Source organism: Hyperolius riggenbachi, chromosome 6 (genome assembly GCF_040937935.1).
Source record: "Hyperolius riggenbachi isolate aHypRig1 chromosome 6, aHypRig1.pri, whole genome shotgun sequence".
NCBI classification, from domain to species: domain Eukaryota; kingdom Metazoa; phylum Chordata; class Amphibia; order Anura; family Hyperoliidae; genus Hyperolius; species Hyperolius riggenbachi.
The window spans coordinates 35542044-35568455 of record NC_090651.1 but is presented as its reverse complement, the minus strand read 5'-3'; the positions used below and the strand labels follow the sequence as shown (position 1 = coordinate 35568455).

The following is a 26412-nucleotide window of genomic DNA, read 5'->3' as shown; positions in this document are numbered from 1 at the left end:
TGGTAGTATCATGCTCTGGGTGTGATTCTCTTTAGCAGGGACAGGGAAGCTGGTCAGAGTTGATGGGAAGATGGATAGAGCCAAATACAGGGCAATCTTGGAAGAAAACCTCTTAGAGCCTGCAAAAGACTTGAGACTGGGGCGGAGGTTCACCTTCCAGCAGGACAACGACCCTAAACATAAAGCCAGGGCAACAATGGAATGGTTTAAAACAAAACATATCCATATGTTAGAATGGCCCAGTCAAAGTCCAGATCTAAATCCAATCGAGAATCTGTGACAAGATCTGAAAACTGCTGTTCACAAACACTGTCCATCTAATCTGACTGAGCTGGAGCTGTTTTGCAAAGAAGAATGGGCAAGGATTTCAGTCTCTAGATGTGCAAAGCTGGTAGAGACATACCCTAAAAGACTGGCAGCTGTAATTGTAGCAAAAGGTGGTTCTACAAAGTATTGACTCAGGGGGCTGAATAATTACGCACATCCCACTTTGCAGTTTTTTATTTGTAAAAAATGTTTGGAATGATGTATGATTTTCGTTCCACTTCTTATGTGTACACCACTTTGTATTGGTCTTTCACATGGAATTCCAATAAAATTGATTGAGGTTTGTGGCAGTAATGTGACAAAATGCGGAAAACTTCAAGGGGGCCGAATACTTTTGCAACCCACTGTATAAATGTAAAGGATGGGAATGGAGTTTAGAGTCAATCAAACACATTTTTAGTAGAGAAATATATATATTTACATAGAAAGAGGGGAAAAGTCCTGAAAGAGGGACAAATGAGGAGGAAGCAGGGACAGAGGGACATGGCTCCCAAAGAGGGACTGTCCCTCCGAAAGAGGGACAGTTGGGAGCTATGTAAGTATTTGATTTTTGAAGCAAGGTCCCTCTCGGGTTCACTTTAAAAGAAAAAAATAAATCAAGCCCATAATATTGAGTTTTGGTTTTTATTTCTGTATCTCAAGATGCAGCGTGTTTTTGTGTATTCTGAATACAGTATGGATTTTTATAGGGTTCTATATGATGTCACTTCTTCATCTTAGCAATGGATTTCTGAGACATTACTATCTGCCTTGAATGCTCCCTGTGCTGGGCTCTATCAAAGATAATTCTGTCTCTTCTGGAAGGCTGTGAGGTCATCTCCTGAGATGTTGTGGGGTAAGGAGTTCCATGCTGTACGGAAGGTGAAGGATTTGATGCTTCAGTCATGTCTTGGACGCTTCCTGATGGGAAGGGCGGTGCAGAGAATGATGGAGACTTGTATATGTCATGTACTGATGGGCCCATGGGTCCACTGGTGGTTTCTGATGCCTCCACATCTCCTTTGGTTTCTACTGGTTGTTTCTCAGATGTTCCTCCATCTTCCATGGCCTTCACGGGATCGATCATCGTCAGTCTCTTCCGGAGGTACATAATCCTGTGTGCATAATGCAAGATAAGTTATGCTAATGGGGTAGTAAACAACCAAAAGCTCTAAAACAGGAAACTATAGGTGGCTTGGCGGCCGATGGACCATCCGATTTGATAATGATTATCGAATCGGATGACCATTCGACAATGTGACCAATTTCCGGTCAAAATTGGTTGCATGTAGCCCAAAATTGTTCGCATGTATCAAACAGACATGCTGCAAGATGTCAGGCTGTCACGGTCAATCAGGTGTGTGGTGGTAACGGGACGAGCGATGAACACGATGAATCCCCCAGCATTGTTCCCCCTAGTGTATAAACGTGCCCCCTGTGTGTGTGTTTCTCTTCCATTAGTCTGCGGCGTGAACTGGTCAAAGTGTACCTGAGGTAATGCAAGCACAAGGATTTATACTTACCTTGCCATCCTCCTGGACCCCTTGCTCTTGCCGCTGTCAGCACTGCATATTCTGCGCTGCGTGCAGCAGCCAGTCACGCTCAGAGCGCTCTGTGCATGTGCACTTCACAGAACTCTCCTGTCCTGGCCACAAACACAGTGGCCCACCACCTGGCTGGACTCCACGTTGAAGGAACGGAGGGAACCAGAACAACAATGAGGGAGCTAACAGACTTCAGGGTGTTGGGAGAAGCCCCAGGAAAGTAACCTGAGAGGGGGTCAGCAGAGCTAGGACGAGCAGGGGCATGACTGGGGCGGGCCCTGGGACGGACTGACCAAATACAACAGTCCCTCAGGTGTGATTTAAAGGTGGAGTGCCTGAGGGGTACCTTCCCCCAGGCATTTAAAGGCAGGAGCAGGACTTTTTTTCCCTCTTTCACCTGAATAGGATACAGCAAACTCTAGCACCCACCCTCCCTGTGCGGCACTTGTTAGAAATCCGCAAGCGACCACTGGGGTGTTGGGAACATACCCATTTATGCTAACCCCTTGTTGTATCCTAACAGTTTCGTCACAGCAGGAAGCGGGCGGGTCCATGACAATGTCGGCCTGGACGACATCGAAACGAGAAGTACACACCGAGCTTAGTGAATGAAATAAGGCATTTTATGTTAGGAGTGCATAGTGCTGGTTATGATACATGAGTGCCAAGAATGAACGTAATGGTAATGGTTTCATGGGTCATTAATCCGGGTGGCTTTAGGGTGGGTCACCGACGGGTTAATGGCACCATTCTCGTCACTGGGGAGGTGCAGTGGCATAAAGTTTAATGGTTGTCACTGTCAGGTTCAGTGGCAAATCAAATGTGGATTGAAAGCCGGTGGTTGGCATATGGACCCTCACGATGAGGGAAGGCATTGTCATGGGACCTGTCAGAGCGCGGTTATACAAGTTTCTCTAATTGTTAATGCATGTTAATCAAAGTGTCTTTTGTTTTCTTCTAGATTGTATTATGTTAAAACTGTATTAAAGCTGTGGCCTTTAAACTCCAATTGGGTGTCACCAGGGCCGGTTTAAGCAACAATGGGGCCCCAGGGCAAAATAAACCTGGGGGGCCCCCCCCTCAACATATACCCCGGAACAAAAATCGACATTAGGGGACCTTTTTTGCAGCTGGTATAGTCAGGGTGTGAAGCCCCAATCGGTCAGAGCTCCACATTCTGGCTATCCCAGCCTGCATGGGGGACAAGGGGTTAAAAAGTTTCAGGAGAAGGGACCCCACATAATTTAAAAAAAAAAATTCCCACACTCTAAACATAAAAAAAAATTGGGAAAATAGGAAAAAATGCCAGGGATCTTCATACAGCCATATTGCGGCTGTATAGCGATCCCTGGCCAAAGCGCTGCGGCTGCGTATAGACCCCCTGGAAACCCCGTCAGGAAATTTATTGCACTTTCGTTTGATGCATGTAAAATTACACTACCGTTAGGTTTGCTACTAAAAGTTACATTTACTGCATTTAAAACTATACTTTTTTCCTTCTAAACTTTAAAATCGATTTTCTCAAAAACTATAAGGTCTTTTTGAAAAATTGTTTTTTCCTCCTATTCCTAATGATCTCCTTAACATATCCTGCAAATTTAGGGTTTCTAGCATTTAAGGTGGATTTGCTATTCACCATTAAAGTCGGCAGGTTTTTAAATGTGTTTTTTTTTCCTTTGAAACTTTAAAATCGATTTTCTCAAAAACTATAAGGACGATTTGAATTTTTTTTCCTCTTGTAGCCACTGGGGGCCCCTACAAGCTCTGGGGCCCCGGGGCAGCTGCCTACTTTGCCTTAATGGTAGCGCCGGCCCTGGGTGTCACGGCTTTATTTCAGGTTGTGGGGAAAGTTCGCCCGTATGGGCCCCGCCCGGCCAAGTATAAATCCTTGTGCTTGTATTGTTTCAGGTTTACTTTAATATTGATAAGCTTAGTTTCAAGTTGAGTACTATTTGTAACAAACTTGGAAAATCACCATCTCATTGATAAGCTCTATTTATCAGTATTATGGTGCCCATACATGGTACAATTGTTTTCATCCAATCTTACCATTTCTATGTAGTATACGGGTAAATTAAGTGAATACACTGAAAGGATAATTTAGGCAGCTCCCTTAAACAACATAGAAATGGTAAGATTGGATGAAAAAAATTGCACCATGTATGGGCACCATTAAAGGATACCCGAACTGACATGAGACATGATGAGATAGACATGTGTATGTACAGTGCCTGGCACACAAATAACTATGCTGTTTACTTTTTTTCTTTCTCTGTCTGAAAGAGTTAAATATCAGGTATGTAAGTGGCAAACTCAGTCCTGACTCAGACAGGAAGTGACTACAGTGTGACCCTCACTGATAATAAATTCCAACTATAAAACACTTTCCTAGCAGAAAATGGCTTCTGAGAGCAAGAAAGAGATAAAAAGGGGAGTTTCTTATCTGTGAGGGTCACACTGTAGTAACTTCCTGTTTGAGTCAGGACTGAGTCAGCCACTTACATACCTGATATTTAACTCTTTCAGGCAGAGAAAGAAAAAAAGGAACACAGCATAGTTATTTGTGTGCTAGGCACTGTACATACACATGTCTATCTCATCATGTCACATGCAACAAAAAAAAAGGGGAGAAGAGATCGAGAGCCCCCGATAGTGTATTATCGTATGATATATGGCACAATTGTGGAAAAGAAAGATTTATACTCACAAGTATGGGTTGCCAATTGGGGCAACCACTTCAATCGCAGACGAGGAGATTAGACCTGTCCTCGTTCAGGTTTAAGAAAGTCGCTCTCCGTAGAAAAAAGGAAAAGGGGTGTCAACACCCATCCACCAGGTGCCATACGTGTTTACACAGCACCACGGTTGCTCCTGCCTATGTGACTTTTTGTTGCCTGATGAAGCGGACTTGAGATCCGTGAAACGCGTTGCAAATTTTGTTGTTTTTTGATAAGGAGTAGTTATTAAATTTTGTGATTTTATTACACTTAACCAGTGCTGGTGTTTTTGTGAGGTGAGCAAGTCCACCATTGCCACCTACAATTTTAACATTTTAAATCTGATTCTCCTTTTATCCTTTTGGCGCCTCCTCTTTTTGAGTACATCATGTCACATGTCACTTTGGGTATCCTTTAACCACCTTAGCGGTAATGACGAGCTCAGCTCGTCCATTACCGCCGCAGTAGATATCTCCGGCCCCTGTGGGCCGATTCTGATAATTTTTTTTTCATACACGCAGCTAGCACGCTAGCGGCGGCGTAAGGGAGCCCCCCGCCCAGACCCCTTGCACATCCTGGCCAATCAGAGCCAGGCTGTGCTATGGGGCTGGATCGGACACCCCCTGATGCCATGATGTGGATGACGTCATCCCGATCGTCGCCATGGCGACGAGGGAAGCCAAGTAGAAAATCCCATTTACAACGGGATTTTCTGCTTGCTGTAAAAGCCGGCGGCGATCAGACTAGATGGGCAGATGCGCCCTCTAGTGGTGAATCATGTAGCTAACTTTAAGTTAGCTACAGTACAATGATTCAGAAAAATAAAAATAAAAAAAAAACTGTCTGCACGCCACCCTGGCAATTTTAATGTAACGCCAGGGTGGTTAAGGTGACCACACACCATACAATTTTTAAAATATCTTTTCAATTCAAGAATTGCAATCAATTTTTCTGACTGCTTGTAACATTTAAAAAATCTGACCAACCTGTGCGCAATTTTTACCCAATTATGAAAAAAAAGATTGAAAACTGAGAAAATTGCATGGAAGTATACATAAGAAAACTGACAATCCACCCTACACCATTCAATTTTCATAAAACTTGATCAGAAAAATCCAGCAAACTTTTATTGAATAAAAATGGGAAATCCAATCAGATTTCTTGCTCGAATACAAAAAAAGCTAGATTTGTTGGGGAATCTGATGTTTTTTATCGAATTGCTGTAAAATCGGATAATTTTATTGTATCGTGTGTGGCCATCTTTAGTTCAGCATGCAAACTGAAATGGAAGACTGAAGACATACATATATTATGTACGCCGCTGGTGAGCTGGGCTCAGGGTGAGCTGAATGACAGCTTTCCCTGCTGCCGCTCAAATCCCCGGTGGTGTAAAATACTATTCCCCCTCCGAATTGTAGCAACTCGGAGAGAGGTGTAATTTGCGGTCTGTCGATCGCTTGAACCCCTAATTACCCTTACCTGGCCTGCGCAATATTACCTTACTGCTACAGTAGCAATAGGTCAGCCCGGGGGCGTAACTAGAAATCACTAGGCCCCTCTGCAAAACTTTGGATGGGGCCCCCTCCCGCCACCAGAACATCGCTGTACACAAGACCCTGCTGAACCCTGAATAGGGACTGTCTACAAATCTTTGTCTGCAAAACTTTGTATGATTCTTTATCAGTGCCTGAGCAGATGCAGTCATTAGAACAACTGTGCGGAGAACAGACTTGCAGGGTCTATTGTTACGCCCCTGGGTCAGCCTATGCATATCCCCCCAAATAACTGTAAGACTGTTCCCCTAAAAGATGTAACCAGGCAGCAGAAAAGAGTAAAAAGTACATCAAGGATTCTATGGAGCAGCGCTCCCAGTAAGAGGTGCCCATGGTACATGCTATACCTGCACCTTTATAGATATGCCACTGAGAGAGTAATAGCATGTAAACCAAGATGCTGCACTCTTTAAACTGTCAGAGGATGATGGCATACGTCTTCTGTTATAGTAGTCTTTTAAAAAAAATTAATGTGGCTAAAGTGACTTGCCCAAAAAAGCATCCTGCAACAGCCCCCGTTATCAGTAGGGTACCGATAATGCCTCCGGCTATCAGAATATATATAAGTGTTCCTCTCTCTTTCAAGCTCTGGAGAGTATTGAGGAAGCCCATGACCTCAGGGTCCAAGTCTTGGCTTCCAGGCTCGTGTTTTTTGGTCTTGAACGGTCCTTGGGAAGGATACATGCGATGGTGAGATGACGTATTTGTATCTGTTTGATCTTCAGTGACCAGGCCTGTGGTTCCATCTGTGGGCCCAACTACCTCTGTGTTATTGTCATCATATAATTGGTCTTCACGAAGACTTCCGTCATCGATGGCCAGAGCCGGTCCTGCAAGAAATGCATCATGATAAAAGAGATCCAAAATCATATAGAAAAATTAGTTGGTAAAAAGGTTTTGAGCACATCCAGATTTGACCTGCCTGGTCGTGGGTGGGGGCGCCGAGCTGGAGGGTGTAGCAGGCAGGAAGGGGATATTGGGCACAGTGGCGGGGAGGGTGGTCGGACCCCCCCTCCCTCACCTGGGTCCCCTGATCTGCAATCCCCCTCCAGCTAATAAGCCCAGCAGCGTAGTACGATCAGGCAGCAGGTGGGAGGACTCACCTCTTCCGCCACACAGCGTGCGTTCCACTCTCGTCACTTCCTGCAATGCTGCCCACTGTACTGTAAGTGGCCGGCATTGCAGGAAGTGACAAGAGTGGAACGCACGCTGGAACGCAGAAGAGGTGAGTCATCCTCGCCCGCTGCCTGCTCGTACTACGCTGCTGCACTGAATAGCTGGAGGGGGAGCGCAGGGGACCCAGGAGGGGGGGGGGGGTCCGACCCCTCTCTTTGCCACTGTGCCTTCTGCCCCCTTACTGCATACTACCCCTCCTGGGAAGGTTATTATTTATACTGGGGGGGGTATTGTACTCACAAGTTTGCCTCAGGCGGCAAAAAGTCTATAACCGACCCTGGCTTGGAGCTCCAACAGACTGCTGAATAGGCAAATTATCGACCTGAGGAAGTAGGCGTTGTTGCCCACGAAATGCATTGTCTTTTGTTATGCTTGTGCAATAAAGTTTTGTTTACAATACAAGTTGTTTGTTTACAATATAAGTGTAGACATTCATCTCTAGGCAAGCCACTTACCTTATTTTAAATTTTAAACTGATATTAATTATTCGATGTTAAACTTACCCCCTCACTTGCAGTTTTTTCGCTACTGCCAGTTTCATACTGTTATTTTACGATTCTGATGCGGTGCCATGGTGATACCGCTCGGCATCACACTGCTGAAAACGGCCTTCCTAGGGACATGTGTTGTATTAATGACGAATTTGGGCACCAAAGTATCACTGTGTATCCACAGCTCACTTCCTGTGGCAGCAAGCAGTACTGCAATAAAAAAATGTTTAGAAACAGCCATTGGGCCATTTATACCCTGCAAACAGGATGCGCATCACAACTTAATTGGCGCCCACGCATGCGCACTGCATCACAACCGCCAGCAAATTAAAAAAAAACGGTGTCACCATTAACTTACATGACTTCCGTTATTATCGCTGCGTTGCAGAGGAAGTCGGCCTCCAACGCGCTGCAAACTTAGCTTTAAAATGAATACTTATGGCGCATGGCATGCAGTGCACTGCACACCATAGACTAATTGCCTTAGCGACATCTTGCGGCAGCAGAGAGTAAAACTGGTTCCGACGCACAGTGTGAAAGGGAAGGTTCTCTTTAAAAGATATTAATATTTAATACAACAAAGGCTTAAAGAACATCCTATAGGGCAGGGGTAGGGAACCTATGGCTCGGGAGCCAGATGTGGCTCTTTTGATGGCTGCATCTGGCTCACATACAAATCAGTAGGCATTTATTTACTAAGCTACACTGCTCAAGCAGCGCAGCTTAGTGCGGCAGCGCAAGTAAAATGCGGATAGTTGGCTGGCAATGCGGATGTCCGCAGAAATCAGAATATTGAGATAGGAGATGACGTTCCTGACGTCATTGAGCCAATCAGAGGGCTCCCAGCAGAAGCCCTAGCAACCAATCACAGAAGGGAACCCTGGCCAGCCCCACCTGACCTCATTGAGCCAATCATAGGGCTCCCAGCCTAAGCCCTAGCACCCAATCACAGAAAGGAACCCTGGCCAGGCCCCCCTGTATAAAAAGGAGGGCTGCCATTATGAGAAATATCGTCCTTGCTTGTGAATGCTCACTGAGACATGCTCCAGTGCTGCAGCCTAGCAAGTGCTGTATACAGTGATAAACCTAAAGCTGTTCAGTGATTAACCCCTTCACTATCACTACACTATTGTTATATTGTTAATTAGCTTGATTTCATTGTGTGACAGTCAGAGTGTGTGCTGCAGGGCTGCTGCAGCTGCTATGTGTCTGTGTGTGTGCTGTGCACAGACCAGGCCAGCTGCTGCCTGCTGGCCAGCTATTAGCCTTAGCTAGCTACAATATAGGTTAGGGATTAGGGAATAGGATTACTGTGTTATTGTGTAGTTAGTACTGTAGTACTGCAGTCAGTGCTAGTAGTTGTTAGAGTAGTAGTACTACTGTGTTAGCTTACTACAGAACTGCTGTGCTGCTGAGCAGTGCCAGTGTGACAGTTAGTGTCCTCTCCTCTGCTGTCTGACTGTCACACGGCACGTGGCCCTTGGCACGTGTAACGTGGCACTTTGCACTTGGCTATAGGGGGTCAGGGATGCCTACTGCACATGCACGACATGCAACCCTGGGTGGGCATAGGGTAGCGGTCGGTCGTGACTGCGGGGCTACGGCCATGTGCACACGCATGAGGTGGCCAGCACAGCTGTGGATGGTGCGTTGCCTAGCACCCGTTATGAAATGGGTAGTCTTTTTGCTAGTTATTCATAAAATAGCAAGTAGCATATTTAAATACAAGAGTACATAACTTATCAGTCCTGGGCTGCCAATCAGTAACAATACAATAATACAGGACATTGATGTCATATACAAACCTGATGCCAGGTGTAGAAAGAGCAGCAATATAATGCAGGTTGTTATTCTAAAGCTTTGCAGCATTGCTGGTTCTCTGCTGGTGAAGCTGGTCAGAGATAATTAACAAACTAATCGCAGCAGTCCATCGCCCCAAATAAGCAAAAGTGACAGGACATTGCAGCTGCTGGGCTTAACACCATCCTAGTGATAACAGCTCATCATAAGCCTGTGTCTGTTGTATCCTAGAAACCTCCCAACTGCCTCTAAGAGGAGGTATTGTAGTTGGAGATTGATCAGGCCTAAACCCCGCCCACTCTCCAGGGGGCGTTAACCCTTAGAGTTAGGCACCACCAGGGAAGTGGATAGGGTTAGGCACCACCAGGGGGTGGTTAGGGTTAGGCACCACCAGTGGAGTCTTAGGGTTAGACATCACCAGGGTGGTGGTTAGGGTAAAGCTGGCCACTAATGGTCCAATTTGTAGCGAAAAATCGTTCGAATGATCAGAAATTCTGATCGGATTGGTTGTAAATAATCTCCATTGGTGGACACAATCGATTATGAACGAGTGAAAAAAATGTCGCCCGAATGAATTTTCATCGAACGGAAATTTGGATTTTCTTGGCGGTCGTGATAGATAGGAAGCAATGATCGGTAAGTTGATGGTGTAGTGAACGATTTTTCGTCCGATCAGAATTTCTGATCGCTCGAACGATTTTTCGCTAGAAATTGGACCGTTAGTGGCCACCTTTATTAGGCACCACCAGGAGGTGGTTAGTGTTAGGCACCTCCAGGGGGGGTTTTAGGGTTAGGCACCACCACTTGGGTCTGAGGGTTAGGCACCACCAGGGGGGTGGTTAGGGTTAGGCACTACCATGGGAGTTTTAGGATTAGGCACCACCAGGGGGGTGGTTAGGGTTAGGCACCACCAGGGGGGTATAGGGGTTAGGGATAGGTACAGGGAGGGTTCTGTGTGAGAGTAGGGTTAGGTATAGTTACAGCACAATATATATAATATATACAAATGATTAAATTATGTATATTTACACAAAGGGTAGGTTTAGGGGATAGGGAGAGATCTGTGTGAGACTACAGTTAGGTATAATTGCAGTAAAATCTACCATTGTATTACTATGCTTAATGCAAGTGTAAATATCGTTTTTTGTTATAGACGCTATTTGATGTTTTATTTCAGAATTAGTTTGTTGTTATAGATGGTATTTTGCCATTTAATTTCCATTTACTCAACCTATTTAGCTCTGCATTTTCGTTTACAAGCTATCAACGAAAAATATTGTTTTACATTACAACTTATAATTTTGGCTATATCCCGTGCCCTTTTTTTCCAGGCGCCCTTTTTTGATACACGCGTCGGCAGACTGATAAGACTATTTTTGACTTATCCGCTTGAAAGGGTCTGACGGCGTGTGTACACGATTTTAGCTACAATGTCGATAATACAGAGATGATGTCATTACATTGATGCCTGTCATGTGGCTAAGATACATCAGGCAGCAAGTCAGCAGTCAGTTCTTCAAAGGTGATATTTTAGAAGCAGCAAAAATGGACCACTGTATGGTTGGATCTGAGCAACTTTGACTAAGAAATCGCGAAAGCTATAAATCTGGGTCAGAGGATCCACAAGACGAGAGGTCTTCTGGGGTGTTCCCAGTATGCAGTCATGACTACCTACCAAAAGAGGTCCTAGGGAGAAAAATTGGTGAACTGACAACTGGGTCATAAACAATGCTGAATGATATGCTCAAGGAATGGAGGCTAGCCCATTTGGTCTGATCCCACAGAGAAGCTACTGTAGAACAATTTTCTGGAAGAAAAAAATTAAATAAAATTGGCCATTGGAGAAAAGTGTGAACACCTAGTGTATTGCAGCTTCCCGATTTTGGAACTGTGTAGTCATAGACCAATCTAGAGTGCCCATGGTGATGCCTAACCACCACTGAAAGTACCTACAGTGGGCATGTGTAAGAACAAGACCATGGAGAAACTGAAATAGTAGTTTGATCTGATGAATCACAGTTACTTACTTTGGCCTCCAAATTCCTCTGTGGGATGTTCTGGAAAAACAAGCCTGAGCTATGAATTCTCTGTGGGAAAAACAAGCCTGAGCTAAGAGGACCCCTCTTCTCAACTTACAGAACTTCTAGGATCTGCAGCTTGGTAGCACAGTATACCTTCAAAAGGTCAGTGGGTCAAAGACAAGGGAATCTTTACAAACATTGAGGCTGGATTCACACTAGAATCCAGCGCCAGCCATGCGTCGTGCCAGATGCACCGCAACGTCAAAAACAGGCCTTCAGGGAACACTGCGCTATTATGCGGTGTGGCCACCAGCCAAGCAGGAAATGACGCGTGCTTGCCGTCACTTCCTGCTTTGGTCATGTGGAAGTGCACGGAAGCGTATTGTTAAAATACGCTTCCGCGCATGCTTGCCACCACATTGCATCGGTGAATTTTTACAAATCCACACGTCGCCATAGACTAACAGGACTTCCGGGCCCGTCGGGGACACGGCAAAAAACGTCACTACCGTCGTGTCATACCGCAGAAGTATGAAAGTCTCCATAGACTTTCATTGCCGTGTGGTGCGGTAAAAACACCGCACCACCTCGTTGTGAAAGGGCCCTGAAAGGACTGTACATTCTCCAAGACCATTCCTCATGGGATATGGGACCATAAGACAGACCACTCTTCAGGGGGCCTGAAGACATAAGGCCAGACCATTCTTCCAGGCCCATGAAATGTTACACAAGACCACACCACCATAAATACTTTTTGTTGAAATATAGAAAACTTTATTACCAAGTATTTCATTAAAAAAATATTACTTGAAGTAACAAGATATGTTACAAAGTGCAATTGATTCATAATTCTTTTCAATCACCAAAATTTTTTCCTGTATTTATTATTTTCTGCATTTCTACAGTAATATGTTATTACACGTTGCTGTACATAGCCACATCTGTTCCAACTAGATCCATTTCTACACTGGCCAGCTAGCGTGACATTCTCCTATGGAATCCCCCTTGGAGTGTTGCCTAGCAGCAGACTGCATTGGGTCTAGGGTAGGCAGATAGTCAGTAGAGGGCTGGAGATGAGCAGCACTCATGGTATTAGCGCCTTCCACATGTCTTTGGACTGTTGCTGGGCTACGGGATCGTCGGAATAATCCAGAAGATCTGCATGCCACATACCGATTCCTCGCAGACCAAACTTCTTAATGTAGTCCACCTTTAAAGAAATACTCTGCGGGTCATCGTACCACACCTGATGGTCGTGCCCCTGCGTGTCCTGTGAAAAATGTATATACATAGTTAATAAGGAAGTGCAGCTACAGGGCTGCCCATAATTATTCATACCCCTTGCAAATTTAGACTTAAACTGGATCCGAGGTGAACTTTTACTCATTGCATAATTGTGTTCCTTTCCTATTGTTTATAGGGCATTCCTCAAGCCAAATACTCTTTTGTTTTTGTTTTAATACTCTAATTCCCTATAAACTAAACAAGCCACGCCCACAGGTTTTCAGAGAGCCTTAGCAGTAGTAAGGGCTCATGGGAGCTCAGTCTGGGCAGGAGGAGGGGGAGGTGTTACTAGCCATTGATTTCAGAGACAGAGGGGAGGAGGAGGGGGATTAGGTTTTTTCACAGGCTGGGTGCTCAAGATGCAGATAAGCCTGCCTCTGTGTAATGTTTACAAACAACATGGCTGCTGTCATTGTACCACAGGAAGAAATAATCATATTCTATTAAAGCTGTTTGCAGCTAGATTTGCTGTGTAAACTATCTAAACTGTACATAAGATATATAGACAAGTTACTTGTTATAGTTAGTTTTTCATCTCGGATCTGCTTTTAAGAGACTCAGAGATGAGTCTCACTACAGTTTTTTACTTACCCGGGGCTTCCTCCAGCCCCATAAGCATGGATGTGTCCCTCGCTGTCCTCCAACGATCTCCCATTAAGCCACGGTGAGCCCCAGTAAGCGGCTTAGTGACGTCAGCGGCAGACCTTCTGCGCAAGCTCAGAAGGCCCCGGCTGTCATCACTCAGTCAGTCTGAGTCCGACTGAGCTGCTTACCGATAGTTGACTGCGGGAGAACGGCGGCGCTCTGGAGGACGGCGAGAGACAAATCCATCCTTATGGGGCTGGAGGAAGCCCCAGGTAAGTAAAAAAAAAAAAAAAAAACTGTAGTGAGACTCATCTCGGAGTCTCTTTAACCACTTGAGGACCACAGTCTTTCTACCCCTTAAAGAGAACCTGTACTGAGTAAAATTATTTAAAATAAACACATGAGGTAACTTCAAATGAACATTGCATAGTTACCTTGCCATCAGTTCCTCTCAGAAACTCACCATTTTCTTATTACAGTGATCCCTTCCAGTTCTGACAAAATTTTGTCAGAACTGAAATATATCAGTTGCTGTCAGTTATATATCAGTTGCTGTCAGTTACAGCTGAGAGGAGAACTGATGTGTCCATGTTTACCTATGGCTCAAGTGGGCGATGTTACAGTTTAACTGTGTGCTGACCAGAAAGCTGTTATGGTGTAATTGCCATTTTCAAAATGGAGGACGGAAAATTCCATTAATCACAGTGAACAAACAGGATGCAGGAGAGGAAAAATAGATTGAGGAGTAGACTACACAGGAGGTAAGTATGACTTCTGTATGGTTATTTTGACTTTTAATTTTCAGTTCAGGTTCTCTTTAAAGGGACTCCGAGCTCAGAAAAAAAAGGAAAGTTGTACTCACCAGGGGCTTTTTCCAGCCCAGTGCTGGTCGGGAGGTCCCACGCCGGCGTCCTGGCTCTTCTTCACCCCGCTCCGGAATGGCTGGCAGGCCGCAGCCCGGGCGACACTCTCCCGAGTGTCGGGCTGCTTCTTCCGCATATGACGCGGATTACGTCACACGCCGGCCGCCTCGCGTCATCACGGCGGCCGGCGTGAAAGTACTGCGCATGCGCGAACAAAGCGCGCATGCGCAGTACTTTCACGCCGGCCGCCGTGATGACGCGAGGCGGCCGGGGTGTGACGTAATCCGCGTCATATGCGGAAGAAGCAGCCCGACACTCGGGAGAGTGTCGCCCGGGCTGCGGCCTGCCAGCCATTCCGGAGCGGGGTGAAGAAGAGGAGCCAGGACGCCGGCGTGGGACCTCCCGACCAGCACTGGGCTGGAAAAAGCCCCTGGTGAGTACAACTTTCCTTTTTTTTCTGAGCTCGGAGTCCCTTTAAGGACCAGAGCCTTTTTTTCCATTCAGACCACTGCAGATTTAACGGTTTATTGCTCGGTTATACAACCTACCACCTAAATGAATTTTACCTCCTTTTCTTGTCACTAATACAGCTTTCTTTTGGTGCTATTTGATTGCTGCTGCGAGTTTTAGTTTTTATTATATTCATCAAAAAAGACACGAATTTTGTCAAAAAAATGATTTTTTTTAACTTTCTGTGATACAATTTGTCAAATAAAGTAAAATTTCTGTATACATTTTTGTCCAAATTTATTGTGCTACATGTCTTTGATTAAAAAACAACAACCATTAAGTGTATATTTATTGGTTTGGGTAAAAGTTATAGCGTTTACAGACTATGGTGCAAAAACTGAAGTTTCCCATTTTGAAGCATCTCTGACTTTTCTGACCACCTGTCATGTTTCATGAGGTGCTAGAATTCCAGGATCGTATAAATAAATACCCCCCAAATGACCCTTTTTTGGAAAGAAGACATCCCAAAGTATTCACTGAGAGGCATGGAGAGTTCATAGAAGATTTTATTTTTTGTCACAAGTTAGCGGAAAATGACACTTTGAGACAAAAAAGAAAAAAAGTTTCCATTTCTGCTAACTTGTGACAAAAAAAAATGAAATCTGCCACGGACTCACCATGCCCCTCTCTGAATACCTTTAAGTGTCTACTTTCCAAAATGGGGTCATTTGTGGGGTGTTTACTGTCCTGGCATGTTGGGGGATGCTAAATTGTAAGCACCCCTGTAAAGCCTAAAGGTGCTCATTGGACTTTGGGCCCCTTAGTGCAGTTAGGGTGCAAAAAAGTGCCACACATGTGGTATTGCCATACTCAGGAGAAGTAGTATAATGTGTTTTGGGGTGTATTTTTACACATACCCATGCTGGGTGGGAGAAATATCTCTGTAAATGACAATGTTTTGATTTGTTTTACACACAATTGTTCATTTACAGTGAGATTTCTCCTACCCAGCATGGGTATGTGTAAAAATACACCCCAAAACACATTATACTACTTCTCCTGAGTACAGCGATACCACATGTGTGGCACTTTTTTGCACCCTAACTGCGCTAAGGGGCCCAACGTCCAATGAGTACCTTTAGGATTTCACAGGTCGTTTTGAGACATTTGGTTTCAAGACTACGCCTCACGGTTTAGGGCCCCTAAAATGCTAGGGCAGTTTAGGAACCCCACAAGTGACCCAATTTTAGAAAGCAACACCACAAGGTATTCTGTTAGGAGTATGGTGAGTTCATAGAAGATTTTTTTTGTCACAAGTTAGCGGAAATTGACATTTTGTGTAAAAAAACAATAAAAATCAATTTCCGCTAACTTGTGACAAAAAATAAAATCTTCTATGAACTCACCATACCCCTAACGGAATACCTTGGGGTGTCTTCTTTCTAAAATGGGGTCACTTGTGGGGTTCCTACACTGCCCTGGCATTTTAGGGGCCCTAAACCGCGAGGAGTAGTCTGGAAAGCAAATGCCTCAAAATAACCTGTGAATAGGACGTTGGGCCCCTTAGCGCACCTAGACTGCAAAAAAGTGTCACACATTTGGTATCGCCGTACTCAGGAGAAGTAGTATAATGTGTTTTGGGGTGTATTTTTACAAATACCCATGCTAGGTGGGAGAAATATCTCTGTAAATGGACAATTGTGTGTAAAAAAAAATCTAAAAAATTGTCATTTACAGTGATATTTCTCCCACCCAGCATGGGTATGTGTAAAAATACACCCCAAACACATTATACTACTTCTCCTGAGTACGGCGATACAACATGTGTGACACTTTTTTGCAGCCTAGGTGCGCTAAGGGGCCATTTTGAGGCATTTTGGTTTCTAGACTACTCACGGTTTAGGGCAGTATAGGAACCCCACAAGTGACCCCATTTTTTTTGTCACAAGTTAGTGGAAAATGACACTTTGTGAAAAAAAACAATAAAAAATCAATTTCCGCTAACTTTTGACAAAAAATAAAATCTTCTATGAACTCGTCTTACACCTAACGGAATACCTTGGGGTGTCTTTTTTTCTAAAATGGGGTCACTTGTGGGGTTCCTATACTGCCCTGGCATTTTAGGGGCCCAAAACCGTGAGGAGTAGTCTGGAAACCAAATACCTCAAAATGACTGTTCAGGGGTATAAGCATCTGCAAATTTTGATGACAGGTGGTCTATGAGGGGGCGAATCTTGTGGAACCGGTCCACAAACCATAAGCAGGGTGGCCTCTCAGATGACAGGTTGTATTGGGCCTGATCTGATGGATAGGAGTGCTAGGGGGGTGACAGGAGGTGATTGATGGGTGTCTCAGGGGGTGTTTAGAGGGGAAAATAGATGCAATCAATGCACTGGGGAGGTGATCGGAATGGGGTCTGAGGGGGATCTGAGGGTTTGGCCGAGTGATCAGCGGCCCACACGGGGCAAATTAGGGCCTGATCTGATGGGTAGGTGTGCTAGGGGGTGACAGGAGGTGATTGATGGGTGTCTCAAGGTGTGATTAGAGGGGGGAATAGATGCAAGCAATGCACTGGCAAGATGATCAGGGCTGGGGTCTGAGGGCATTCTGAGGGTGTGGGGGGTGATTGGGTGCCCTAGGGGCAGATAGGGGTCTGATCTGATGGGGAGCAGTGACAGGTGGTGACAGGGAGTGATTGATGGGTAATTAGTGGGTGTTTAGAGGAGAGAACAGAAGTAAACAATGCACTTGGGAGGTGATCTGACAGCGGGTCTGCGGGCGATCTGATGGTGTGGGTGGGTGATCAGATTGCCCGCAAGGGGCAGGTTAGGGGCTGATGGGTGGCAGTGACAGGGGGTGATTGATGGGTGATTGACAGGTGATCAGTGGGTTATTACAGGGAAGCACAGATGTAAATAATGCACTGGCGAATTGATAAGGGGGGAGGGTCTGAGGGCAATCTGAGCGTGTGGGCGGTTGATTGGGTGCCCGCAAGGGGCAGATTAGGGTCTAATCTGATGGGTAACAGTGACAGGTGTTGATAGGGGGTGATTGATGGGTAATTAGTGGGGTTTTTAGAGGAGAGAACAGATGTAAACAATGCACTTGGGAGGTGATCTGACGGCGGGTCTGCGGGCGATCTGATGGTGTGGGTGGGTGATCAGATTGCCCGCAAGGGGCAGGTTAGGGGCTGATTGATGGGTGGCAGTGACAGGGGGTGATTGATGGTTGATTGACAGGTGATCAGTGGGTTATTACAGGGGGGATAGATGCATACAGTACACAGGGGGGGGGTGTCTGGGGAGAATCTGAGGGGTGGGGGGGGGGGTGATCAGGAGCCCCCAGGGGGCAGTTAGGACCTAAACTAAAAAAATAGCGTTGACAGATAGTGACAGGGACTGATTGATGGGTGATTAGGGGAGTGATTGGGTGTAAACAGGGGTCTGAGGGGTGGGCAGGAGGGGGTCTGAGGGGTGCTGTGGGCGATCAGGGGGCAGGGGGGGGGAAATTAGTGTGCTTGGGTGCAGACTAGGGTGGCTGCAGCCTGCCCTGGTGGTCCCTTGGACACTGGGACCACCAGGGCAGGAGGCAGCCTGTATAATACACTTTGTATACATTACAAAGTGTATTATACACTTTGTATGCGGCGATCGTGGGGTTAACAACCCGCCGGCGCTTCCGAACGGCCGGCGGGTTGTCGTTGCCAGTGGGCGGAGCCAGTTGCCGGGGGAAGCGCCCCGGGCATGCCGAAAGGACACAACGCCGATGGGCGTATTACGGTCCTTTAGCCGTCCGCAAGTGGTTAAAGTTACTTTTATTCAACCAGCAAGTAATTTTTGACTGGAAATGACATAGGTGTCTCTCAAAAGATAATAAGACGATGTACAAGAGGCATTATTGTGGAAAAAAAATATATTTCAGCTTTTATTTACATTTGAGCAAAAAGTGTCCAGTCCAAAATTATTCATACCCTTCACAATAATCAATAGAAAAGCCTTTATTGGCTATTACAGCAATCAAACGCTTCCTATAATTGCTGACCAGCTTTTTGCATGTCCCCACAGGTATTTTTGCCCATTCATCTTCAATGAGCTCTAAATCTTTCAGTTTGTAGGGTCTTTTTGCCATCACCCTGATCTTTAGCTCCCTCCACAGATTCTCAATTGGGTTCAAGTCAGGACTCTGGCGGGGCCACTCCAAAACATTAATTAATGTTGTTGTCTGCTAACCATTACTTCACAACTTTTGCTGTGTGTTTTGGGTCATTGTCCTGCTGAAATGTCCACTGGTGCCCAAGGCCTGATATCATTGATAATCCTCGTGTATTGCTCTTCTTTCATGGTGCCGTTTACTGTGATTAGGTTCCCTGGTCCATTGGCTGAAAAACACCCCAAAGCATTAAGTTTGACAGTGGTGATGGTATTCTTTGGGTTGAAGGCTTCTCCTTTTTTATGCCAAATGAAGGAAACATCATTGTGACCAAACAATACAATTTTTGTTTCATGTGACCATAACACAAAAGACCAAAAGTCTTCTTCTTTGTCCAGATGAGCATTTCCAAGGCCAAGCAAGCTTTTGTCGGCCTTTTCTGGAGCAGTGGCGTCCTCCTTGGTCTGCATCTGTGGAACCCAGCAGTGTGCATGCAGTCAGTGTCTGTTGGATTGTCTGCCTTGAGACATTGCCATGCCACCAGCAGATCCCAGATTCACCAGGATGGCCTTGATGGTGATCCTTGGATTCCTTTTCACCTCTCTCACTATCTCCTGGCCAGCACAGGTGTCACTTTTGGCTTCCAACCACGTCCTCTGAGATTTTCCACAGTGCGGAACATCTTGTATTTTTTAATAATTCTTTGCGCTGTAGCTACTGGAAATTGAAAACATTTAGAAATGGCCTTGTAGCCCTTTCCTGACTTATGAGCAGCCACAGTGAGCAGCCGCACCTTTGTCTTAAGCTTCGTACACACGCCTGATGGAAGGCAACGATGGGTCAGTCGTCACCTCCCGCTTGGCGGGTTTTCAGCAGACAATACAGCGTGTGTATAGTCTGTCGGTGGACTGATAATGCTGTTTCTGATCGATCCGCCCGGTGGACCCGTCGTTGCCTTTGACGTCGTTGCCTTTGATCAGGCGTGTGTACGAGCCTTTAGCCATGGCTGTCCACAAACCAACTGCAAAGAGCTGCTGTTTTTTCACCTGTTGGGTTGATTAAAAAACAGCTGTTCCCAATTAATCAGGGTAATTAGGATGCTTTAGAAAAGCTTGGATTATTTGGACTGGTATAGAACTTTAGATTTTCTCACAGACGGTGACAGTCTGTGAAGGGTATGAATAATTTTGGACTGGACACTTTTTGCACAAATGTAAATAAAAGCTGATAAATGTTTTTTTTTCCCACAATAATGGTTCTTGTACATCGTCTTATTATCTTTTGGGAGACACATGTCATTTCCCATCAAAAAATTACTTGCTGGTTGAATAAAAGTAACTTTAAGTAAAAATTTGCCAGGGGTATGAATAATTATGGGCAGCAATGTATACCTTCTTAAAGGGCAAATTCCACTTTTATTGAGAACATTGTAATACATATTTTCAGCTCTATAATTGGCCAACCTTGCTTAAAGAGACTCCGTAACAAAAATTGCATCCTGTTTTTTATCATCCTACAAGTTCAAAAAGCTATTCTAATGTGTTCTGGCTTACTGCAGCACTTTATACTATCACTGTCTCTGTAATAAATCAATGTATCTTTCCCCTGTCAGACTTGTCGGCCTGTGTCTGGAAGGCTGCCAAGTTCTTCAGTGTTGTGGTTCTGCTATGAACTCCCCCTTCCAGGCCCCTCTATGCACACTGCCTGTGTGTTATTTAGGATTAGAGCAGCTTCTCTCTTCTCTCTTATCTTTTACAAGCTGGATAAATCGTCCTCTGAGCTGCTGGGCTTTCACATACTGAAGAATTACAGACAAGGGCAAAGCTGTTTGCAGGAAGAAACAAGCAGCCTGAAACTTCAGTGCATGAGAACAAGGGGAAAGAAACACACAAATGATCTCTTGAGATTCAAAAGGAAGGCTGTATACAGCCTGCTTGTGTATGGATGTATTTTCTATGTGTGGACATACTGTACATCAACCTACTTCCTGTTTTAGTGGCCATTTTGTTTGTTTATAAACAAACTTTTTAAAACTGTTTTTAACCACTTTTAATGCGGCGAGGAGCGGCGAAATTGTGTCAGAGGGTAATAGGAGATGTCCCCTAACGCACTGGTATGTTTACTTTTGTGCGATTTTAACAATACAGATTCTCTTTAAAGGGATACAACTTGCTTAAAGAGAATCTGTATTGTTAAAATCGCTCAAAAGTAAACATACCAGTGCGTTAGGGGACATCTCCTATTACCCTCTGTCACAATTTCGCCGCCCCTTGCCGCATTAAAAGTGGTTAACCACTTCACCACTGAGGGGTTTTACCCCCTGACCACCAGAGCAATTTTCACCTTTCAGCGCTCCTTCCATTCATTCGTCTATAACTTTATTATTACTTATCCCAATGAAATGAACTATATCTTGTTTTTTTTTGCCACCAATTAGGCTTTCTTTAGGTGGGACATTATGCCAAGAATTATTTTATTCTAAATGTGTTTTAATGGGGAAATAGGAAAAAATGTGGGAAAAAATATTATTTTTCAGTTTTCGGCCATTATAGTTTTTAAATAAAGCATGCTACTGTAATTAAAACCCATGAAATGTATTAACCCATTTGTCCCGGTTATAAAACCATTTAAATTATGTCCCTATCACAATGTTTGGCGACAATATTTTATTTGGAAATAAAGGTGCATTTTTTTCAGTTTTGCATCCATCCCCAATTACAAGCCCACAGTTTATAAAGTAACAGTGTTATACCCTCTTGACATAAATATTTGAAAAGTTCAGTCCCTAAGGTAACTATTTATGTTTTTTTTTTTATTGTATTTTTTTTTTTTTTTAATTACAAAAAAAAAAAAAAAATCGGGGAGTGTGGGAGGTAATGAGTTAATTTATTGTGTAAATGTAATGTTTGTATATGTAAAATGTTTTTAGGGTGTAGTTTACTATTTGGCCACAAGATGGCCACAGAGTGTTTGTTTACATGCGACCTGTAAGCGTCCGGAAGGACGCTTACAGGAAGCAGTAGGAGGCTGGGAGACGCACAATGATCTCGCTGTTTCTGAAAGAAGCAGCAGATCATTGCGGGGGCTAGATCAACGAACGGGAATGGATTTTCCCGTTCATTGATCTCCGGGCGAGCTGGCGGCGGCGTGCACGAGCGGCGGGTGCGCGCGCACGAGCGGTGGGAGCGCGGACAGCGGCGGTAGCGCGGAAGGTACGGATTTCTCCGTCCCTGGTTTTTTAGGAGGGAAAAAAGGGGCGGAGAAATTCGTACCGCTGGGGGTAAAGTGGTTAAAAACAGTTTTAAAAAGTTTGTTTGTAAACAAACAAAATGGCCACCAAAACAGGAAGTAGGTTGATGTACAGTATGTCCACACATAGAAAATACATCCATACACAAGCAGGCTGTATACAGCATTCCTTTTGAATCTCAAGAGATCATTTGTGGGTTTCTTTCCCCCTGCATCTCTCATGCACTGAAGTTTCAGGCTGCTCTTTTCTTCCTGCAAACAGCTTTGCCCTTGTTTGTAATTCCTCAGTATGTGAAAGCCCAGCCAGCTCAGAGGACGATTTATCCAGCTTGTAAAAGATAAGAGAGAAGAGAGAAGCTGCTCTAATCTAAATAACACACAGGCAGTGTGCAGAGAGGGGCCAGGAAGGGGGAGTTCATAGCAGAACCACAACATTGAAGAACTTGGCAGCCTTCCAGACACAGGCCGACAAGTCTGACAGGGGAAAGATACATTGATTTATTACAGAGACAGTGATAGTATAAAGTGCTGCAGTAAGCCAGAACACATTAGAATAGCTTTTGGAACTTGTAGGATGATAAAAAACAGGATGCAGTTTTTGTTACGGAGTCTCTTTAAAGGGATACAACATGTATCATATTTGCTTTTGTGCACAAGTAATATTGTCTGTTTATAAATTAGAATTTCGATAAAGTAATGTTTGTCTGCTTTGAAAGCTGCCATTGCATTTTATTGCTGCTGTATTTATATATTAAAATCTATCTAGTGATGACTTTTCCGCTCTCTTTGCTTAGGCCCCGTTCACACTTCACGCGTTTCCAGCCACGTTTTGGAAACGCGTGCGTGAGGCCGACACGCACGACATCAGACATTGCATAGAGTGCACTGTCTGATATTCACACTGCATGCGTTCCGGGCCCTGTGCGATCCGGGAACGCATGCTGCACGCATTTTTTGCAAAAACGCATGGCTCTCCCATTCACTTTTCAGTGATGGGATCAGCCACGCAACGCACGCAAAGCGGATGGCGTGCGTTCACATGCGTTGCGTTCCGCACGCATGGCCATGCGCGTTTGTGATGTGAACGGGGCCTTATGCTGGGAATACACGTTAAGTTTTTACTTTAGATAGATGGGTTCGATAGATATATTCCAACCTGTTGGATCTGGTCGATTCTACTTTCGTTTCGATTCTCCTCATTCAAGTGAATGTAATTGATAAGACAAGATAAGGAATCGAGAGGAGAATCGAGCAGTGAATCGAGAGTAGAATCGAACGAAAGCGAAAACGACGGCAAAAACGAACGCAAAAACGCATCGTGTATTCCCAGCATTACACTATGTGTGCAGCACAATTTCAGCACTGCTGCTAATGTTTACTAATTGTAGCTGACAAAGCAATGTAAACAAAACATAATGTTATCACCTCTCCAGATTCGGCAATCACCTTTCCACTGCTGTGTTTAACTGTTTGTTCTGCTACATTTTTTTTTTTTTTGGTGGTAGGAGATTTTATGCTGTACACAATCTTTAAAAGCAAAGAGGAAATTCTGAGTTTCATACTACTTTAAATTTGCTTACTTTGTTTATATGTATATAACAGCAACTCCATGGTGCTTTCCACAAAACTGGCAGGTAGGAGAGTCAAAGTTTGCTGTCACTGGATTGGTGCAGGTGTGCATGGTCCTGTAGGAAGCACCAGGTATGTATAAAACGTCTTTTTTTTTAAATTAGATCTCTGGTTTCCTTTAAAGCAGTGCTGTCCAATTCGCGGGCAATTAGAGTGATAGCAGATTTGCCCGCAAAGTGCAACCAGATTAGCAGCAGATTCTCCACAAAATGCAATCAGATTGACAGCATATTTCCCCACAAAATGCAATCAGATTGGCCGCAGATTTCCCCACAAAATGCAATTAGATTGGCCGCAGATTTCCCCACAAAATGCAATCAGATTGGCAGCATATTTCCCCACAAAATGCAATCAGATTGGCCGTAGATTTCTCCACAAAATGCAATCAGATTGGCCGCAGATTTCCCCACAAAATGCAATTAGATTGGCAGCATATTTCCCCACAAAATGCAATCAGATTGGCCGCATATTTCCCCACAAAATGCAATCAGATTGGCAGCATATTTCCCCACAAAATGCAATCAGATTGGCCGTAGATTTCCCCACAAAATGCAATCAGATTGGCCGTAGATTTCCCCACGAAATGCAATTAGATTGGCCGCAGATTTCCCCACAAAATGCAATCAGATTGGCAGCATATTTCCCCACAAAATGCAATCAGATTGGCCGTAGATTTCTCCACAAAATGCAATCAGATTGGCCGCAGATTTCCTCACAAAATGCAATCAGATTGGCAGCATATTTCCCCACAAAATGCAATCAGATTGGCAGCATATTTCCCCACAAAATGCAATCAGATTGGCCGTAGATTTCCCCACAAAATGCAATCAGATTGGCCATAGATTTCCCCACAAAATGCAATCAGATTGGCCGCATATTTCCCCACAAAATGCAATTAGATTAGCCGCAGATTTCCCCACAAAATGCAATCAGATTGGCCGCAGATTTCCCCACAAAATGCAATCAGATTGACCGCAGACTTCCCCACAAAATGCAATCAGATTGGCCGCAGATTTCCCCACAAAACGCGGGCCTCCAGTTGGACAGCACTGCTGGGGTGACGTGACATGATAAGATAGACATGTGTATGTACAGTGCCAAGCACACATACTGTATAACTAGGCTGTGTTCCTATTTTTTTTCTTTCTCTGCCTGAAAGAGTTAAACACCAGGTATGCAAGTGACAGTTTCTGTCCGGGTCGGACCAGGTCAGACTAAAGCACAACCGTCACTGATAAGTAATTACAGCCACAAAATAATAAAATACTTTCCTGTCAGTAAATGGCTTCTGAGAGCAGGAAAGAGATAAAAAGGGTCAATATTTCATAGATTTGATCTCTAGCATACTTCAGTGAAGGTGTCATTGAGCAGAGACAATAAGACAGTAAAAACTTAAAAAACTAGATTTAAATATAAAACTGTGGGATATCTAAAAAAAAAGTCATTTTTAGGAGAAGGAGGATAGATACAATTGTTTTTCTCATTAATTTATTTTCACCTTGGATCTCCTTTAAAGTGACTCTGTAACAAAAATTACAACGTTTTTTCTACCATCCTACAAGTTCCTAAACCTATTCTAATCTGTTCTGGCTCACTGCAGCACTTTGTACTATCACGGTCTCTGTAATAAATCAATGTATCTTTCCCCTGTCAGACTTGTCGGCCTGTGTCTGGAAGGCTGCCAACTCTTCCGTGCTGGTCTGTTCCTCTATGCACACTCCAGTGTGTGTTTTATTTACATAAGCCAGCAGCTTCTCTGCTATCTTATCAGTGATAGAAGAGAGCTGGATAAAAATCCTCCTCTGGAGGCTGTGAAAGTAGCTGGCTGACACATACTGAGGAATTACAAACACAGGCACATGCAGAGCTGTCTGCAGGAAGCCTGTAATGTTCAGTGCATGAGAGAAGCTGGGGACAGAAGGTAAACACACACAAGTGATCTCTTGAGATTCAGAAGTAAGGCTGTATACAGCCTGCTTGTGTATGGATGTATTTTCTATGTGTGGACATACTGTACATCAACCTACTTCCTGTTTTGGTGGCCATTTTGTTTGTTTATAAACAAACTTTTTAAAACTGTTTGACTACTTTTAATGCGGCGGGGAGCGGCAAAATTGTGACAGAGGGTAATAGGAGATGTCCCCTAACACACTGGTATGTTTACTTTTGTGCGATTTTAACAATACAGATTCTCTTTAAGTGATATTTAAGCCACCAGCAAGCAAAAAAACATAATATTATTGATATTAGTTTTCACCTACTTTTTGATACTTTTTCAATTGCAAAGTGCTGAAAAGGTATTTTAAAAAGAAGTTAGGAAATGATCTCTTAGGAGAAAACCGAGGAGGAAAAGTGAATTGCATATGGGCCCTGCTGTGTCAGCGTACACCAAGACAAAACACAAGTCACACAAACCTTGTAATTGTAGAATGGGGCTTTCTGTTCGTCGTCCCACAACCGGGAGCCATTCACTTGCTTCATAATTGTGCTGTATCCTACTTGGTTACCCACTGCCGCGCTCCACGGAGCAACTTCAAACGCCCATTTTTTCAATGTGCACTTATTATCCTAAAAATAAATTACAGAAAACTAAGT

The 26412-nt window shown here is 44.3% G+C and overlaps 2 protein-coding genes across 2 annotated transcripts in view; both read right to left on the bottom strand.

Annotated features, from left to right (window-relative positions):
- Window positions 1-937: 937 nt before the first annotated feature.
- LOC137522400 (uncharacterized) lies at window positions 938-9816 on the bottom strand. Its single transcript, XM_068242453.1, has 3 exons — window positions 9593-9816; window positions 6611-6950; window positions 938-1421 (listed from the first exon to the last, which is right to left on the bottom strand). The coding sequence occupies exons 1-3, from the start codon at window positions 9654-9656 to the stop codon at window positions 1031-1033; spliced, it is 795 nt and encodes a 264-aa protein (XP_068098554.1). The 5' UTR covers window positions 9657-9816; the 3' UTR covers window positions 938-1030.
- Window positions 9817-12457: 2641 nt separating this feature from the next.
- LOC137522399 (di-N-acetylchitobiase-like) overlaps window positions 12458-26412 on the bottom strand; it is a 45329-nt gene continuing 31374 nt past the window's right edge. Inside the window, exons 6-7 of the mRNA XM_068242452.1 lie at window positions 26233-26385; window positions 12458-12878 (exon numbers count right to left, since the gene is read on the bottom strand). Coding sequence (XP_068098553.1) covers window positions 12693-12878; window positions 26233-26385 — 339 coding nt within the window. The 3' untranslated portion in view covers window positions 12458-12692. The remainder of the gene's footprint in view (window positions 12879-26232; window positions 26386-26412) is intronic.